Source organism: Chrysochloris asiatica, unplaced genomic scaffold, assembly GCF_000296735.1.
Source record: "Chrysochloris asiatica unplaced genomic scaffold, ChrAsi1.0 scaffold00168, whole genome shotgun sequence".
In the NCBI taxonomy this organism is placed as follows: domain Eukaryota; kingdom Metazoa; phylum Chordata; class Mammalia; order Afrosoricida; family Chrysochloridae; genus Chrysochloris; species Chrysochloris asiatica.
The window spans coordinates 63,863-82,482 of NW_006408686.1; the positions used below are offsets into that span (position 1 = coordinate 63,863).

The following is an 18,620-nucleotide window of genomic DNA, read 5'->3' on the forward strand; positions in this document are numbered from 1 at the left end:
TGTTTTGTTCTGCTGTGCATAAGGTCACTATGAGTCAGTACCGACTCGATGGCACCTAACAACAACAACAACATGCTATCGGGGCTCCTTCTAGATGCTGGTTGTTGCTAGGTGCCATGAAGTCGATTCTGACTTCTACAGGTGATCCTATATAGGGTTTCCAAGGCTGTAAATCTTTACGAGAGCAGAAAGCCTCATCTTTTTCCCACGGAATGGCTGGTAGTTTCGAACTGCCGACCTTGAGGTTAGCAGCCCGATTCATAACCACTACGCTACCAGAGCTCCTTCCAGATGCTTGTAGTTAGTTGAGTTTTAAACTGTTAAGTGTGAGACAATCCCTACTGTGTGTGAGCCCACTGTTGCAGTCATTGCGTCAACTACCTCGCTGAGGGTCTTCCTCTTTTTTTTTGCTGCATGATGTCCTTTTCCAGCAACTGGTCCCTTCTGGTAACATATCCAAAGTACCTAAGATGAATTCTCACCATCCTTGCTTCTAAGATGCTTTCTGGCTGTATTTCTTCCAACATCGTTTTGTTTGTTATCCTGGAATTCCATGGCATTATTTAATATTCGTCACCAACAACACAATTCAAAGGTATCATTTCTTTTCCGTCTTCCTCATGCATCGTCCAGCTTTCCAATGCTAGAGCTTTACATTGTTGTTAAGTGCAGCCGAGCCGGTTCCAACTCAGAGGGACCCTGTATAGAGTTTCTCAAGCTGTAACATCTTTGAGACAAAAGAAAGTCTCATCTTTCTCCTTCAGTGTGGCTGGCAAGCTCAAACCACCAACTTTGTGGTTCACAGTCCAGTGTTTATCCTAAGGAGCCGCCACACTTTACATTAGCTGCAGCTCTTTAACAAACACCCAGGGAGCATCCGAAGGGCATTCCCACCCCAGCCCTGGCAGCTGGTAACCTGCTGGTATTTCTATCTCCTTGGAGGCAGATTCTGAGAGTCTGGCCTCCTAAGTGGCAGTTTCAGGACCTGAGGTTCAGAAATTCCGATAATCTGAGACTCCCCATGACCCTATGAGATACTGATGCTTAGTTAATTCCAAAGCAAGGAGTCAGGGTCTGCTCCACCAAGACGTGATGAATGAATGAGTTTTAAGGATCAGGTACCAGGATTGGAAACGTCAAGGAAGCCAAGTGCTGGGGCTTCATGGTTTGTATCCACTTGTCACCCTAACCCTTGAACCCCATCACCCAGGTGGACCCACAGGCTAGGAGGCAAGTCACCCCATCATCGGAATCTTAAAAGCTTAAAATGAGGATGGCAACAGTACGTTACCTTAGAGGGCCGGTTGCCTTGTGAAGATTCAGCAAAACCAGAGCTCAACAGATCCTCCAGGAGGCAGGAGAGAGCAAGAAATAAGACCATGTGGGTGGAAGTCAAGTTCTGGCTGGGATCCCTACCTGGCTGTGTGGCCCTGGGCAGGTGACTTCACCTCTCTGAGTATGTCTGTAAGTGAGGGCTATAGAGACTGTGCAGATGAAGCCAGGTGCATGTAGAGCTGTGCTTGGCACATGGCAAGGACTCAAATGGACCGTGTCCTTATTAGTATAATGGTAGATTAGGGGATGACAAGAGGGTGATGGGGAAATGGTGTGTGAGTGGCAGGAACTGAGGAGATGAATGGCAGAGGGGGATGGAGTCCTCCTATAAGAAGTCCTCCCTGACTCATTACCCCCTCTCCACCCCACACAGCTTCCTGATTGGAGAAGATGGGCTGGTGTATGAGGGCCGGGGCTGGAAGGTCAAGGGCGATCACACAGGGGTCACCTGGAACCCCATGTCCATTGGCATCACCTTCATGGGCAACTACATGGGTGAGTGACTGGACAGGGCTGGGGGCTGCCATGGGACCTAGGGGGTGGCGGCTGTAAGGGAAGAGTGATGGAGGCTCCCTACTCCTATCCTTGCCACTCAAATCCCACTGGAAGTTCAAACTTAAGGTCCTCGGAATAAAGCCTCCGTCACCTACAGCCTCCGTTAGATTCCCACTCACAGCGACCCCTATAGGACAAAGCAGAACTGCTCCATTGGGTTTCCAAGGCTGTAAGTCTTTCCAAAAGCAGACTGCCCTCATCGTTCTCCCTCAGAGCAGCTGGTGGGTTTGAACCACTTACCTTGCAGCTAGCAGCCTAATGCTTAACCCACTGCACCACAAGGGCTCCTTTCCTTTGGACTGCTATTGTTAACTGCTGTCAAGTCAGTTCTGACTCATAGCGACCCTGCGTAGGATTTCCAAGGAGTGGCTGGTGGGTTTGAACTGCTGACCCTGAGGTTAGCAGCCCAGTGCTTATCTAACCATACCACACCAGGACTCCTTCCTGGGATAGTGAAGGTCGTTTTCAGCCATAGGGTTGGGGTGAAGACTAGTTCATGCACAGAGAAACTATTACTATTAGCCCAGACCTAAAATGTACCTGGAGCCCTGGTGTGGCCTGTGGGTTAATGCGCCAGACTGCAAAGCCATTTGAACTGCAAGGTCGGTGGTTCAAGCTCACCAGCTGCTCCTTGAAAACCCTATACAGGGTCGCTATGGGTCAGAACCGACTCGACAGCACTTCACAACAACAAGTATCTAAGAAGTGCCTTTGAAAGGTCAGCTACCATTTGGGGTGGGACTCAGACGTCAGGAGCAGAGGAAATACACAATAACCATTAGACATTTGCTAAGGTTAGCTTCTTCCTCTGTGCCAGAACAGATGAGGAAATTGAGGCACTAAGAGGTTAAGTCACTGAATGTGGCGCTTCAGGATAAACACTGGACAGCTAGTCACAAGGCAGTTCTAACGGAGCAGCTGCTCCTAGGAAACCCTATATGAATCCCTAAGAATTGGAACCTAACTGACAGCACCTAACAACAAGGGAGTAGTAGAACCGATATCTGGCCCCTGACGGGAACCAAAACGTACACACACACACGTACACACACATGTACACACACGTACACATGCATTCGACCTCCGCCCTCCAGTAGAGCTCCAGCCTCACCCCTGCCTTTATTTTTCACAGAGCGGGTGCCCCCGCCCAGGGCCCTCCGGGCAGCCCAGAACCTGCTGGCCTGTGGAGTGGCAGTGGGCGCCCTGAGCCCCCACTACGAGGTCAAAGGACACCGGGATGTGCAGCAGACGCTCTCACCAGGTGACCAGCTCTACTCCATCATCCAGACGTGGCCACACTATCGGGAGTGAAATTCTCTGCTTACTGCCGCCCCTCTCCAACGCCCACTCGTTTGTTCCTCCTCTAATAAAGTTGTAGCTCCCACCGAGATCCTCCGGTGCCCCTCCTCCCTCTCACCCGCCCAACCGCCCACCCGCTGGAAGCCGAGTCCCTCCCCCAGCACTGTTCTTGAAGTTGCTCAGAATCCAGAGGCCCCGACCCTGAACCAAGACCCCGGAGATCCCAGCTCAGAAACGACATCACAGCTCAGAACCCAGAGGTCTCAGGTCAGAGCCCAGGAATCGGCACCGAGTCAGCCAGGCATCAGGGATGGTAGCTTGGGGTCCCAGGGCGCTGAGCCAGGCTGCACGGCCCCCTCCGCCACCGCGCAGCCACCTGGGTCCCAGCGCAGAACTCCTGCTGGGACCCCTTACTCACTATCACACCTCAGGCCACCCCTTTCAAAAATTTGTTTTTCCTGAGACTGAACTCTGTTTACCACGTACACTCAGAAACAGTCCCCCAATTCCACCCTGACCTCAAATCATCTTCCTTTAGCTCGACTCCATCCCCACCCTTCAGTCATAAGCTGAGGGGTCCCAAGGGCAAACATGTTTATTTACAAAACGCACAAACGCTCCCACCCAGCATGCATTGCAGGGGCAGGGCAGGCGCAAAGCAAGAGGCTTCACACCTGGAGACCCCAGAGCACCAGGAGGGGTGGGGCCTGGCAGGGCTGGGAGACCACCCGGCCCCCCGCGCCCATGCCATGGAGGGGGTGGAGGGGCAGCCCCCCCTGGGCCGTCAGGGCCGCGTGTCCAGCCGGTTCATGTATTCCTGCAAGGCCTTCAAGCGGGCGTCAATTTCAGCTATGTCAGCTGCCTGGTGATCTGAGGGGTGGGCATGCAAGTAGGGGGCTGTAAGGGGCTTTGGTACCAACCCAGCAGGCTCCAAGGCTGACGGAGGGTGGGGGAAGCCCAAGCTCACCTCTAATGGGGACCCATCCCCCAGAATTGCCCAGGCGTCTTTGATGATTCCCCTGTTCCAGGGGGTTGGACTTCTGGTGCTGCTGGAGGGGGGAGGGGGAGGGCGGAAGAAGGGTTCAAGCTTCCTCCCTGATTTCTGCCCCACCCCCACCCCAACTTCCATTGTTAGTTCAAATCTACACTCCTCAGAAAAAAAGGGCTGATACATACTGGGACTTACTACGTGCCCCTGAACGTGTATTTTCACAACAACTCACTGAAATGGGGAACTATTACCATTCACATTTGACAGATAAAGAAACTGAGAGACTGAGAGCTAAGGAGCTGCCTTCAGTCATACAGGTGGTAAAAGGGAGAATTGGATTTAACCGGATTTTGAGATCAGATCTTTTGAGACCAGAATCCAAATGTCCCCTGTCCCCTCCATCCCCTGGGTCTAAAAATCCCTGTTTCTAGAAATTTCTGATCTGCCTCAGCAATCTGATCCCCAGGATGGAATCGTGGAAGAAGGGACAGCGGCATCTGCTGCCCACAAACTCACCGTGTTGGACCTATTCCAGGTTGAGGGGCTGGGAAGTTTCCTGCGGTGGCGAACGCTGAGAGGGAGCAATCGAGGGCCAATGGGACGGACCAATGGGATGAAACCACACCCTCTGTGGTTTCAAGACCCTCCCGGTCTCCACCATCTATCTCTCCCTGCAAAAGGCTGTTTCCAGGCTCCCCAGAAACCCTATTGCAGGTGGCCCTTTTCCCCCAACCCAGGTTTTACCCTCTGGAGAGCGACTCGGAGAAATCCTCTAGCTCGCTGCAGGAGCTGGCGGATGAGCAGCGACTGCGAAAACTGTCCACTAGAGGTAGGATGAAGGTGTGAAGATTTCTGTGCCCGCCCCCCCGCTTGCCCCACCCACCCAACCTGCCCAGTCCGCCGCTCCAGCCCAGTTACCCGATGAGCTGCGGTTTCGGGACCGGTTAGCCGCGTCCCCTCGGCCGGTCACGGTGGCAGGGGGCCGGGCCTGACGAGACCATGAACTCGTTGGACCATCCCCACTGCCTCCACTGCCCAATCGGTTCCGCTGCTGCTGCCTGGGGAACAGAAGAGGAGACCCTGGCTTGGGCACTAAACTAATTCAGGAGGGCTGGTCCCCTCTAAGGTCACAACCTTGACCTGAGGTCACTTGGTTGGAGACAGGGAGACAGACAGGTGAGGGTTCAGGAATGGGGCGAAGCTAGGTAAGAACCAGGTGGATGGCAATGAAGGTGCAAGTAACAAATGAGGGACCAAGATAAAGGAAGTGAGTGCACACTAACTTCATCTTGAGCTCTCGCTGCTTCTTCTCCTTGGCTTTCACAAAGGCTGTGGGGTCGAAACGAGTCGGGCGAACACCTAAGGCAGCGAGGGAAAAAGTCATAGGGTCCCGGCTCCACAGCTGCAGCGCGGCTCACCACCACCTCCCACACCTATACCCCAGGCAGACCTGTAGGCGAGGGAGATGGGTGGGTGGGGCGGCCCCTACCCCGGCCCCCACGGCCACTCTCCCGTGATGAGGAGCGAGTGGCACCGCGGCCACGAGACGTGGAGCGTTCCCGGGACGACATGGCGCGGTCCTCCCGGACTGAAGGTGGAGCCACCGGCGGAGTCCGTCTCCTGAGGGTACAGGACTCGCTATCAAGTTACTGCTGACCTGGACAACCCCTACCGTCCAGACTATACTGGTCTCTCGCCTCTAGGCAATCATTCACCTACTGCTGGTAGACGTTCACACCTTCGCCCTCAACCATCCCAGGTGTCCCACCCACAGACCCCAAAAACACTCAACCCAGAAACCCTTCCCAGTATTCCACCAGTCACCTCCTTGATAAATGCCAACAGACAGCGCCCTGGTCCCCCCCCCCCCACCCCGCCTGCTGGGTAGAGCCCCGTAGCTCAACTACACTCCCAAGGTCCGCCTCTTTCTACTACCTCTTTAGATTTCGCACACACCCCAGACCACGCCCACCGGATTTCAAGCCCAGCCCACACTCATTCAAAATGCCCCAAGGCTCTGCCCACCAGGCCCAAGGCCACTCGCAGATCCAGAGCGCCCCAGGCCCGCCCACTGAGTGGCGTCCTCACCCTCTCTTGTACTGAGCCAGCTCGCTGTTGAGGGTCCTCAGCCGCGCACGCAGGTTCCGCTCAGACGCCCTCACTTCCTCGAGCTGTCACAGGGAAGAGGGGCATAGAGGTCCAGAGGAGGCTGGTTGTCCGGTCCACAGGCCACCCCGTAGCCTCCCCGTGTCCCTCACCTCCTTGGTCAGGCGGCGGCAATCCTGGCCACGGCGGATCGCTGGGCGGCCGACACCGCGCTCCTGGCGCAGCTCCAGCTCTAAACCGCGCACCAGCCCGCGCAGCGCCTCTGCCTCCTGGCGCGCCGCCCGGCCTGCCAACACCTCCTCGCGGGAGCGGCCCAGCTGTACCTCCAGCTCGCGCTTCTCTGAGGACAGGCGGGACACCCTGGGAGAGAAGAAAATGGGGAGATAGGGAAGAGGGTTCGACTTCATTACCCCTGCCTCCCTCGCCAAAAGGGAACACTCCCAGCCACTCCTATGGATTGAGGCCACATCTCATCATACTCCCTCTTCCATGGGGGTGAGCACAACCCAGCGTTTTCTTTTCTCCACCTTCTCCCATGATGGAGGAACAGCAGCCCCCTTCTCCAGGGTCAGACAAAATCCCACCACATCCCCATCTCCCCTATAGGATGAGAGGGTGCATTCTAATTCTAAAATACGTCATCAGTCTGTAGCTTGCCTTTCCAGCTCTGAAGTCCCCACCCAAGCCTGCCCAGCTCAGTCACCTCTCTCCCATCCCAAATCTGATCAGGGTCACATCAGGGCTCACAATCTTTCCTCAACTTTTACACACGTTCAAACCCACCAGCTGCTCTGTGGAAAAAAAAGATGAGTTTTTCTGTTCCCGGTCAAGATCCGCAACCTTAAAAACCCTGGACAGGGTCGCTGTGAGTCGGAACCAACTCAATGGCAGTGAGTTTGGTTTGTTTATTTTTATCCATTACAGCACAAGCAGTGTCCGCGAAAGGATACCAACGTACATTACTGAAACACTGGCTGAATCTTAGGGTACAGTCACTCTATGGCAGCCATGGCCAAAGAGGAAGGAGGACTATGCTCTGTCCCCTAGTGATGACGGCCAAGATACAGACATTAATCCATCTCACTGCCAGACAGTCAAGTTAGTCTGTCCCTCTTTGTAAAACAAAAGGGGAATTAGAAATTAGCTCTAGGCTCGCATTTTCAAAAATATATAATGGAGAAATCAAAACTAATAAAAGTGAGTTGCCTACAGAGGAGGGAGGAAGACTGGAAAGAAAACCAAACTTCCTGCCTTTGAGGCCATTCGGACTCATAGTGACCCTAGAGGACAGAGCAGAATGTCCCCTACAGACATTCCAGCCCTGGGGAAGGAGACTGCTGTCCTGTACGGTTTCCAAAGCTGTAAATCTTTACCGGAGCAGACAGCCTCAGAGAGTCTCATCCTTCTCCCTCGCAGACAGCACAAAAATATCAAAATGGGAAATGAAACTACTGTTTTTCAATATATCCTCCATCTAGGGTCTATACTGGACTATACTGGTCTATATGGGTCTCCTGGTGTGGCACTACAGGATCAGCATTGGACCACTAAACACGAAGTTGGTGGTTCAAACTCACCAGCCGCTCCTTGCCAACTAGACAGGGCCACTATGAGTCAGAAAGGACTCAAAGGCACTAAACAACAAATTGTTGTGAAGTGCCGTCGAGTCGGTTCCGACCCATAGCGACCCTGCATAGGGTTTCCAAGGAGCGACTAGTGAGCTTGAACCACCGAGCTTGTAGTTCAAACGACTTTGCAGTCTGGTGCATTAACTCACAGTGCCACACCAAGACTCCTAAACAACAATTGTTGTTGTTGTTAAGTGCCGTCGAGTCGGTTCCGACCCAAAGCGACCCTGTACAGGGTTTCCGAGGATGTAAATCTTTACGGGAGCAGAACACCTCATCTTTCTCCCATGGAACAGCTGGTAGTTTAGAACTGCTGACCTTAAGATTCGCAGCCCGATTCATAACTACGACGCTACCAGAGCTCCTAAAACAACAATAGGTCTATACATTTCTGCAGGCAGGGTTTCTAGCTCTCTAACCCTTCCTCCTGGAGTACCGCTGTGGGTTAATGCACTGGACTGCAAAGTCATTTGAACTGCAATGTCGGCAGTTCAAGCTCACCAGCTACTCCACGGAAACCCTATACAGGGATCACCACCAACTACCAGTGTCGGAACCACCTCAACAGTACAACTCAACAGCAACAACTCTTCCTCCAATTAATTGTGCACTCATCAATTTACATCTTATCAAAACAGCTGTTTTGGCATCCTTGAGGGATTCAAACTGTTCCTTTTCAATATTCTTTGAGTTTGAAGAACAAAAAGAAGTCTGAAGGGGCAAGGTCAGGGCTGTAGGGTAGATCTGGTAAGATTTCCCAGGGAAATTCTCACAGGACAGCCGCTGCTGACAGATGAGTGGTAACCCTGTACGAATGAGTAGGTGCATTGTTGTAGATGGAAAAACCATCCCTGGTGCAGCTTGCCTGGCCTTTTCAATTTTCTTAAAACTTCTTCCTCATAAGTCTCTGTAATCATCCTGTGTCTTTTGAGAAAATCTATCAAAATGATCCCTTTGGAGTCCCTTAAACAGTCACCATAACTTCTGAGCTGACCTCTCTGCTTTGAATTGAACTGCAGATCCCCTCTGAAGGCACTGTTTTAATGGACCTTCTTCTGAAGGCACTTGAACAAGACTAGGAGAGTGTATTACTGGGCTAACTGGTCTGCAGCCATCCACTGAGGGCAAAGACGTGATTATAGGGGGTTTTTGTGGGGGGGGGGAACACAATCATGAACGAACTGGAACCCTAGTAGTAATACTTTTTGACTTACCCTTCCTTGTAAGTCAATGTCTACAGAGAGGGAAGAGGAGTAGGTAGATCAACAATTGGGCAAAATGTGGACAGCCATTAAAGTTGAGGCAAGGACATGGGCTTTACACTATTACCTACTTATAAGGAGCTCTGGTAGCGTAGTGGTTATGAATCGGGCTGCAAACCTTAAGGTCAGTGGTTCGAAACTACCAGCCGCTCCGCGGGAGAAAGATGAGGCTTTCTACTCCCGTAAGGATTTACACCCTCGGAAACCCTGTACAGGGTCGCTATGGGGTCGGAACCGACTCGAAGGCACTTCACAACAACAATGTGCTCTTAGAATTTAATTTTCTCTAATAAAACGTTTTTTAAAAGACCCTAAGCCTGCCCAGCTGGTTTCCCCCTTTCCTCCTCTTCATCCTCCCTCTCCCATTTCACTCCAGCCCTTTTCAAAGTCCATTCCTCCTCTTTCCCCTGGCAGGAAGGACTCCACTCATCTTTCACTGGTTCTCTCCTCCAGGGAGCCCTCCTGGGTCACTCCCTCTGTTCTCTATTCTCTTGCCTCCCACTACAAGGCCTTCCTGGCACCAACTAAAAGAGAACTGGCATCTATTTCTGCCAGGGTCTGTTTCCTATGTGGCTTCCATACTCCTTCAACCCCCCCCCCACCACCACCACCACCAAGGATGACCGTCTATATCTGTCTGGTGGCTTATATTCAACTCTGAAAGGCCACCATTGTCAAGTTAATTCCAACTCAGAGTGACCCCATCAGGATAATGTAGGCCTACCCCATAGGGTTGTAACCTTGACAGAAGCCGACTCCTGGGAAACAGCCGGTGGGTTAGAACCACTGGCCTTTCTATTACTAGCTAAGTGTTCTTAACCATTGCGCCACCTGGGCTCCACTTATTACAAGCTAGTGACCGTAGGCAATTAAACTTCATAGCTCTGGGCCTCAGTTTTCTCTTCTGTGAACAGGAATCATGGGGAAAATGAGAACAGCTTTCTGGTAAGGTCAGAGGAATATCTGACAAAAGGCTCAGACCAGTGTGCCTGGAATATAGTTGTTGTTGTTATTGTTGTTAAGTGCCTCTGAGTTGATTCCAACTCATAGTGACCCTGTATATAATAGGGTTTTTGAGGAACAGCTGGTAAGCTTGAACTACCAATCTTGCAGTTCAAACCAACTTTGCAGTCCAGCACATTTACCCACAGTGCCACAGCAGGACTCCTCATATACAGTAGGAACTCAATAAATGGTATATGAATTAAGGAAGGAATCCTGGGGTCTATCCAAACTCCCTAATTTCAGGTTGGGATGAAGAAGGAGAGAACTGACCAGCAGTAACATCAAGTCAGCCTCTCTCGTTTCCAAAAGATCAATGGTGCCACCTTGTGGCCATCCTGGGGATAACACGCTCTCTCCACCTCGCTTCTTACCTTGTTGGCCTGAGGGTGATCCTAAGGATGAACTTATCCAGCCTCACCACCGCAGCTTTCCTGCCCCTTGAACTTTGATGGGGAAGATTCAGGACCCACAGGCTCCCCAGCCCCTGGGCAAGGGTAGCTTGGTCCCCCTTATGAGCACTTAGCCCTGGCCAGCTACCTGGATCTGACGCCTGGCCTGGCCAGTTACTCAGTGTGACCTGAGGCAAGTTCCTTACCCTTTCTGGGCCTCAATCACCTCCTCTGAAAAACAGGGATGATAACAGTGCCGACTTCCTAATGTGGCATTGTAATATCAGCACTAGACTATGCACCACAAGGTCAGCAGTTCAAACCCACCAGCTGCCCCTGGGAAACCCTACACAAGGTCGCAATGAGCCAGAACTGATTTGAAGGCACTGAACCACCACCACCAGCTCATGCAGAAGTTATGAGGATTCAATGGATTCGCTCAGAAATCACTGATCAGATTCCCTGATACAAATTTAAATGCTCAATGTTGTTGTTGTTAAGTGCCATCCAGTGGTTCCGACCCATAGTGACTCTGTAAAGGGTTTCCGAGGAGCAGCTGGTGAGCTTGAACCGACAACCTTGAAGTTCAAACGGCTTTTCAGTCTGGCGCATTAACCCACAGCACCACACTACTATATTCCTGTTATCACTGTTGTCCTTTGGTGCTGTCGAGTGGGTTCCAACTCACAGTCACCCAATGTATAACAAATGGCTGATAATTATCATGACAGAGCCCAGGTGGTACAACATTATAGCATGCCACTGCTAACCCAAAGGCTGCTGGTTCAAACCCACCCAACCCTCCACAGAAGAACAGCCTAGTGATGTGCTTCCGTGCAGACGACAACGCAGGAAACCCTATGGGGCAGTTGTATTCTGTCCTGAAGGGTCGCTATGACACAGAATCGAAACAGACTGCGACAGCAGTGGGTCTGGTTTTGGTTCAGGTCTCCCCAGAGTGCTGAGCATGCGGTCACGCAGGGCATGCTGGGATGTGTCCCCCTTTCCTTGCTCTGCCCCCAGCCCCTCTGCCCCTCCCAGACTCACTGTTCCCGGAGGTGCCAGATCTCTGCCTCCCGGGTGTCCCGAGTCTCCTGGCCCCCCAGCCCTCGAAGGTGGCCCAGTTCCTCCTTCAGTGAGCGGATGATGCCCTGCAGAACCACAGGATCCGGCTTGCCCTGGTATGGGAGGGGCAGTGGGTAGTGAATCCTGAGGAAAGAGGATCAGAACCATAGCATCTCAGAGACCAAGAATCCACCCGACCGTAATTACTGGACTATAAGAGCTGGTGAGTACGAAAATCCACAATGCCCTCAACCCTGCCTTCCTACTAGCTATGTTCTAAACGAAGCTGGGAGCACCCTTCCCTGCCCCCGGCCCCTTCCACTGGCCTGTCATCCCTCAGACACCTCGTAGGTCCGAGTTTGGGAACTATCAGGATAGGACGGAAGGCCCTGCCCTGGGCAGTCTTTAGAAACTTCCCTCTCACACATACTAGTGAAGTTGAAGTTGGCATCACATTACTCGCAGTCAAACACACTCCTAATTCAGGGTCCACAGCGGGAGATTCTAGTTGAGCTGACCTGAGTCATCCTTTGGCTAGGGATAGGGAGGACATCTTGATTGACCACCAGATCACACTCATTGTGAGGAACTGTCAGGGTGGTTCTGACCATACACACAATAGAACAAAACACTGCCCAATCATGCGCCCTTCTCACAATTGTTACTACACTTGCCCTTCTCACAATTGTTACTACACTTGAGTCCACTGATGCTGCCACTGTGTCAAACCATCTCATTGGGGAGCTGACACTCCATGATGTCCTCTCCAGGGACTGGTTCCTCCTAACCACTTGCCCAAAGTATGAGAGATGAAATCTTGCCATCCTGGCTTCTAAGAAGCACTCGGCTTTACTTCTTCCAACACAGATTGGTTTATTTTTCTGATGCCCATAAAACTTTTAACATTCTTCTCCAACACGGTAATTCAAATGCATCAATTTTTCTACAGTCGCCCTTATTCATTGTCCAACTTTAACATGCATATGAGTCTACTGAAAATACCGTGGTTTGGGTCAGGCGCACCTTAGTCCTCAAAGTAACATCTTTGCTCTTGAACACTTTAACAGCATTTTTGCCTAATTCAATAAGTTGTTGGATTTCTTGACTGCTGCTTCCATAAGTGTTGATTGTAGATCCAAGGAAAATGAAGTCTTTGGCAACTTCAATCTTTTCTTCATTTAGCATGGTGTCATTTGTTGATGTAGTTGTGAGGATTTTTTGTTTTCTTTACATCAAAGTGCAATCCATACTGAAGGAAGTGGCCTTTGCTCCTCATCAGTATTTTAAAGTCCTCTTCACTTCTAGCAAGCAAGGTTGCAATCTACATATCATAAATTGCTAATGAGTCTTCCTCCAATCCTGACGCCATGCTCTTCTCCATTTAATCCAGCTTCTTGGATTATTCGCTCATCATACAGACTGAATAAACATGGTGAAAGAATACAATCCTGGCATGCTCATTTCCTGCTTTTAAACCATTCAGTATCTCCTTGGGCTGCTAACCACAAGGTCAGCAATTTGAATCTACTAGCTGCTCTGTGGGAGAAAGATGAGGCTTTCTGCTCCCGTAAAGATTTACAGCCTCAGTCGCCCTATCCAGGGTCCTCAGTCGTCCTATCTGGGGTCCTCAGTTGTCCTATCCAGGGTTCTCAGTTGTCCTATCTGGGGTCCTCAGTCGTCCTATCCAGGGTCATTATGGGTCAGAACTGCCTCGAGGGCACACAGCAACAGTAGCAGGAACCATCCTTCATGTGTTGGCATTTTTTCTCTAATGGAATTGCTGCGTCGCAGCCACTTACCTTAGATACCTTGTTATGTGAGAAAGATAAACTATTGTTGGTTGAAGGCACTGGTCAATTGGCTAGTCCGCTACTTGGAGTCAAACTAATGATACAACCCCTAACTTGCAAGATCCCAAAGGCAGTGTTTAACCAGCATCCCCACCTGTCCCCAGGTTCCAGGGGTTCCTGAGGTCTAATGTGTCTTCTCCAGCCCAGCCCACCAACCTGGTCTACAACCAAGTCCATGTCCCCACCTGTCAAACTCCACAGAGTAGATGAGGATCAGGTAGCGCTTGGAGTTGAGTTGGGCCGATCTTGGGGCCAAAGGGCCTGGGCGGGCCCCCATCTTGCGGTTCCGCAGGGACTCCAGATCAGTGTAGGTCAGCAGGTCGAGGGTGACCGACTCACTGCTCTGTCAGGGGAGGAGGAACAGAGCTGCCACAGGACCCAGCATGGACACTTGGAGCACACGCCTGGACCTTGTCCAGTCCCATCTCCAGTCTGACTGGGGGATGGTCAAGATGGACATGTTCCAGAGCCTGGCACAAAGACCTCATTAGAAGGAGAAACTGGGAAGGACTTAACTGCTCAACCATGGTGGGGGTACCAAGTGCTGTGTGTAGACCCCTGGGGGCTCCTGAAACCCTTACAGTAGCCCATGAGGCCAACTCTTCATAACATTAAACGTTATTTTCCTTTATCACTTTGTTGACATTTGCATATGATAGTACAAAAGTCATGATGAGTGCCTTCTCCCTCCCCCACCATCTTGCTGCTACTCTTGGTTGGAAGCCATCCCACACCTGAGGCAGAAAGATAGTGATCACACACACAAAAAAGAGAGAAAAGTGACTGGAGTCCATCAACTCTAGACCCCAAATTGTTATGAAAAGTGGAAAATACGTGCTAAGGAACAAGGAGACTCTGAAGAGGATCCCAAAAGACAAAGCAAAATTGGTCACCCTCACCAGCAACTGCCCAGACTGGAGGCAATGCGGAAGACAGTACTATGCAATGTTGACCAAAAAAGGTGGGCATCACTATTGAATTGGGAACACACCACACACATTCAGCCACTGTCATCGAGTCAATTCCAACACACAGTGACCCTATGGGATTTCTGAGACTGGAAATCTTTACAGGAAAACCATCAGCGCCACCACAGCTCCCGTGAACTGGGCACAGCGTGCAGAAAACAGGACAGAGTGTGCATGCTGCTCCCACCGGTCCGGGTGACTTGGGTATCATTAGAAGCATGTTGGGACAGACTGGTGAAAATGAAATCAGGCAATTTTTTTTTTTCTTTAGTAAAACTGGTCAGAGTTTGTGTTTGAAACAAACAAACAAAAATCAATAATGGTAGGTCAAACCGCTGGTATCAGACCACGTGTCAAGCCAATGGTACCAAATGGTTACTAGGAGGCCTTGTATTCTAAGTCACACATTAATTAATATTGTCACAACTTCATAGATGAATATTTATCTGTAAGCAGAGACATAATTGTTGTTGAGTGCCATCGAATTGGTTGCAACTCACAGCAACCCTGTGTAGGGTTTATGAGGAGCAGTTGATGAGCTTGAACTGCCAACCTTCTGGTTCCAATCGGCCTGGTAGTCCAGTGTGTATGCTACAGCACCACATCAGGACTCCAGAGAAAAAGGTTTAAAGGTTAAAGCACTAGTTCTACAGGATCCAACTGACAAAGGCAACTCGAAAGGTTCGACAGGAACCCGGAGAGGCAGGGAGTTTATGTGAGTCAGGGAGGAACAACCCGGAAAAGGAGGGTAAAACGGTTGCTCAACTCAAAGAATGCAATCAATTGTCACTGGATTGTACGTGAACAAAACAAGTGGCTGAATGGAGGTATGTTATATTGTATATGTTCTCAACAACAACCCAAATCATTTGTTTAAAAAGACCAGGGTCGCTATGAGTCACAACCAACTCAACACAAACAGTTAAAAGATGACATGCAGTTATTGAAATAGAATCCCCGTCCCTCTTATATGCTGACCTTACTTTTTTAATTCTGCAGTGGCTTTGTATGATAAGCACTGGACTTCAAACCACAAGGTGAGTGGTTCGAACCCACCAGCCACTCAGCAGGAGAAGACGTGGCTTTCTGCTCCCACAAAGATTTGCAGCCTCAGAAACCCGATACAGGGTGGCTTTGAGTGAGCTGACCTAATACATTCTTGTTGGTTCTAACTGTCTGTCCCCCCATTTAGAATGTGGGCTCCATGAGGTTCCCTGTGTTCCCAGGTGTACCCCCACTTCCTACGACAGTGCCTGGCACGGAGGAGACACTCAGCAAACATCTATCAAATCTCAAATAAATCACTGAAGTGAATGAGTGGCCAGATTCACTGATGTAACCAAATGTTTATAAAATACTGTTGACATTTTTAAAAAAGCAGGTGACAGAATGCCTTAGAAAATAATGTTCCTGTTGTTAAGTGCCACTGAGTTGGTTCCAACTTACAGCAACCTTGTATAGGTTTCTCAAGGAGCAGCTGGTGGATCTGAACTTGGGGTTAGCAGTCCAATCCTTATCCTACAGCACCACACTTAGGAAATATATCAACTATATATAGTGATGTTGTTTTTGTTGGGTGTCATCAAGTCAATTTCAACTCAAGGTGAAGCCACGTGACAGAGTAGACTTGTCCTATAGGGTTTTCTAGGCTGATGCTGCTATAGGAGAAACACAGTTCAAACCTACCAGCTGCTCGTTCCAAGGAAGAAAGATGAGTCTTTCTGCTCCAATAAAGATTCACAGTCTTGGAAACCCTGCATTGGGTTAGTATGAGTCAGAATTGACTTGGTGGCAATGGAATAGAAATCTTTATGGAAGCAGAAAGCCTCATCTTTCTCTGGAGGAACCGCTGGGTGGGCCCGAACCATCAACCTTTCAGTTGTCGGTTAAGAGCTTAACTACTGTGCCACCGGGATTCCTTACATATAGTGAAATATACATAATTACAGATCTACACATACACACACATATACTCACAAATAAACAATAGAAACGTCTAGAATGGTTTTCACTATTATTTTATAAGGTTAAAGGGATTGAGTTACAGGAGGGGAATAATTTTTTATTTCTTTGTTACACGTCTCTCTGACCTGAATTTTCGACAAGAGACATAACCCTCGTTAGAAGTAGAATAAAACAAAATAAAATTTCTATTTGTGAAAAAAGAAAAGCAAGTGACAGCCAGCCATGTCCTGGGAATGGAAGAGTACAAAGGGTCTCACATACAGTAGAAGGGCATCTGGTCCCCCAGGGACCCAGGGAGACAGAACCTCCCTCCCCACCCATACCTGAAGCCCGGCACTGGTCCCTACCTGGGTGAGGGCTGACTCCAGCATGTTACAGAAGATGTTGAACTGTTTGAAGTTCCCCGTCTTGTGAGTCAAATCTTCAATGACTAGTGGGGAGAGAGGAAGCAAAAGTCCTTCCTGTGGTCTGACCAGCATCACATCTATGCTCTCCCACTCTCCCTGACCCAGGGCCTCTCGCCTGAGGGAGGGACCCAACACCCCCACCCCACCTTGGAGAGCTGGTAGGGTGGAAGAAGGCCAGTGGGCAGGGTAGCGGGTTGGCCTCCTCTTCCAGGGGGCCACACTCACAGCTGGCGTCGAACTCTCCCCGCCACTGGTCAGCCGTCATCCGATCTTCCACCTCCAGCTCCAGCACCTGCCCAGAAACCACCACCCGAACGGCATGCTCCACACCCCGGAAGACGTAGTCGACTTGCAGGCCGGTCGGTTGGTCCATGACCAAGGTTGCTGAAAATGGGAAGGAGACAGAGACCCAGAGCGGCTGAGAGCCCAGAAGATGATGGAAACATCAAAAAAAGATGGAAGGACTACACAGTCACTGTACCAAAAATAACTAGTCGATGCTCAACCATTTCAGAACCATTTCAGGAGGTAGAATACGTTCCAGAACCAATGGTACTGAAGGAAGAAGTTCAAGCTGCACTGAAGGCAATGACAAAAAACAAGACTCCAGAAATTGACAGGATACAAATTGAAATATTTCAATAAACTGATGCAGCTCTCGGGGTACTCACCTGTCGAGGCCAAGAAGTTTGGAAGACAGCTACCTGTTCAACCAACTGGAAGAGATTCATATTTGCGCTCATTCCAAAGAAAGGTGACCCAATGGAATGCAGAAATTATCCAACAGTGTTGTTAATATTACACACAAAGTTTTGTTGAAACTTTGTGTGTAATATTGGTTACAGCAGCCCATGAACAGGGAGCCACCAGAAATTCAGCCAGATTCAGAAGAGGATATGGAATGAGGGATATCACCGCTGACATCAGACCCGCCTTGGCTAAAAGCAGAGAATACCAGAAAGATGTTTACTTGCTTTTTATTGACTATGCAAAGGCATTCAACTGTGTGGATCATAACAAACTATGGATAACATTGCAAAGAATGGGAATTACAGAACAGCTCATTGCACTCATGAGGACTCCATACATAGACCAGGAGGCAGTCTTTGAACAGAACAAGAGGATACCGTGTGGTTTAAAATCAGGAAAAGTGTGTATCACGGTTGTATCCTTTCTCCATACTTATTCAATCTGCGTGCTGAGTTAATAATCCAAGAACCTGGACTATCTGAAGAGTATGGCATCAAGACTGGGGGACGACACAATCTTGCTTGCTGAAAGCAAAGAGCACTTAAAATATTGATGAAGATCAAAGATTACAGTCTTTAGTATGGATTACAGCTCAACATAAAAATCTCCACAGCTGGACCAATAAACAATATCATGATAAATGGAGAAAAGATTGAAGTTGTTAAGGATTTCATTTTACTTAGATCCATAATCAAAGCTTATGAAAGCAACAGTCAAGAAATCAAACAGCATATTGCACTGGACAAACCTGATACAAAAGATCTCTTTAAAATGTTAAAGAGCATGAGGACACTAATCCAGGGAATACACAGACTACCAAACATTTAGAAAACCACACAAACAAAAGTAGACAAAATAGATGAGTGGGACATACTGAAAATTAAAAACTATGTGCATCAAAAGACTTCACCAGAAGAGTAAAAAGGGAACCCACAAAATAGGAAAAAATCTTTTGCAATGACACATCAGACAAAGGACCTATTTCTAAACTATATAGAAAACTACAACACCTCTACAAGAAAAAGACAAATAACCCAATTAAAAA

At 49.5% G+C, this 18,620-nt stretch overlaps 2 protein-coding genes across 2 annotated transcripts in view; one reads left to right on the top strand and one right to left on the bottom strand.

The window, feature by feature from the left end:
* PGLYRP1 (peptidoglycan recognition protein 1) overlaps positions 1-3,201 on the top strand; it is a 6,409-nt gene extending 3,208 nt beyond the window's left edge. Inside the window, exons 2-3 of the mRNA XM_006871467.1 lie at positions 1,709-1,830; positions 3,023-3,201. Of these exons, the coding sequence (XP_006871529.1) occupies positions 1,709-1,830; positions 3,023-3,201 (301 nt within the window). The remainder of the gene's footprint in view (positions 1-1,708; positions 1,831-3,022) is intronic.
* Positions 3,202-3,973: 772 nt separating this feature from the next.
* Positions 3,974-18,620, bottom strand: part of CCDC61 (coiled-coil domain containing 61) — a 28,470-nt gene continuing 13,823 nt past the window's right edge. Inside the window, exons 2-15 of the mRNA XM_006871468.1 lie at positions 17,051-17,209; positions 16,766-16,848; positions 13,671-13,828; positions 11,618-11,779; positions 6,439-6,646; positions 6,269-6,351; positions 5,631-5,800; positions 5,464-5,539; positions 5,099-5,238; positions 4,925-5,003; positions 4,806-4,808; positions 4,697-4,751; positions 4,157-4,229; positions 3,974-4,086 (exon numbers count right to left, since the gene is read on the bottom strand). Coding sequence (XP_006871530.1) covers positions 3,974-4,086; positions 4,157-4,229; positions 4,697-4,751; positions 4,806-4,808; positions 4,925-5,003; positions 5,099-5,238; positions 5,464-5,539; positions 5,631-5,800; positions 6,269-6,351; positions 6,439-6,646; positions 11,618-11,779; positions 13,671-13,828; positions 16,766-16,848; positions 17,051-17,198 — 1,551 coding nt within the window. The 5' untranslated portion in view covers positions 17,199-17,209. The remainder of the gene's footprint in view (positions 4,087-4,156; positions 4,230-4,696; positions 4,752-4,805; positions 4,809-4,924; positions 5,004-5,098; positions 5,239-5,463; positions 5,540-5,630; positions 5,801-6,268; positions 6,352-6,438; positions 6,647-11,617; positions 11,780-13,670; positions 13,829-16,765; positions 16,849-17,050; positions 17,210-18,620) is intronic.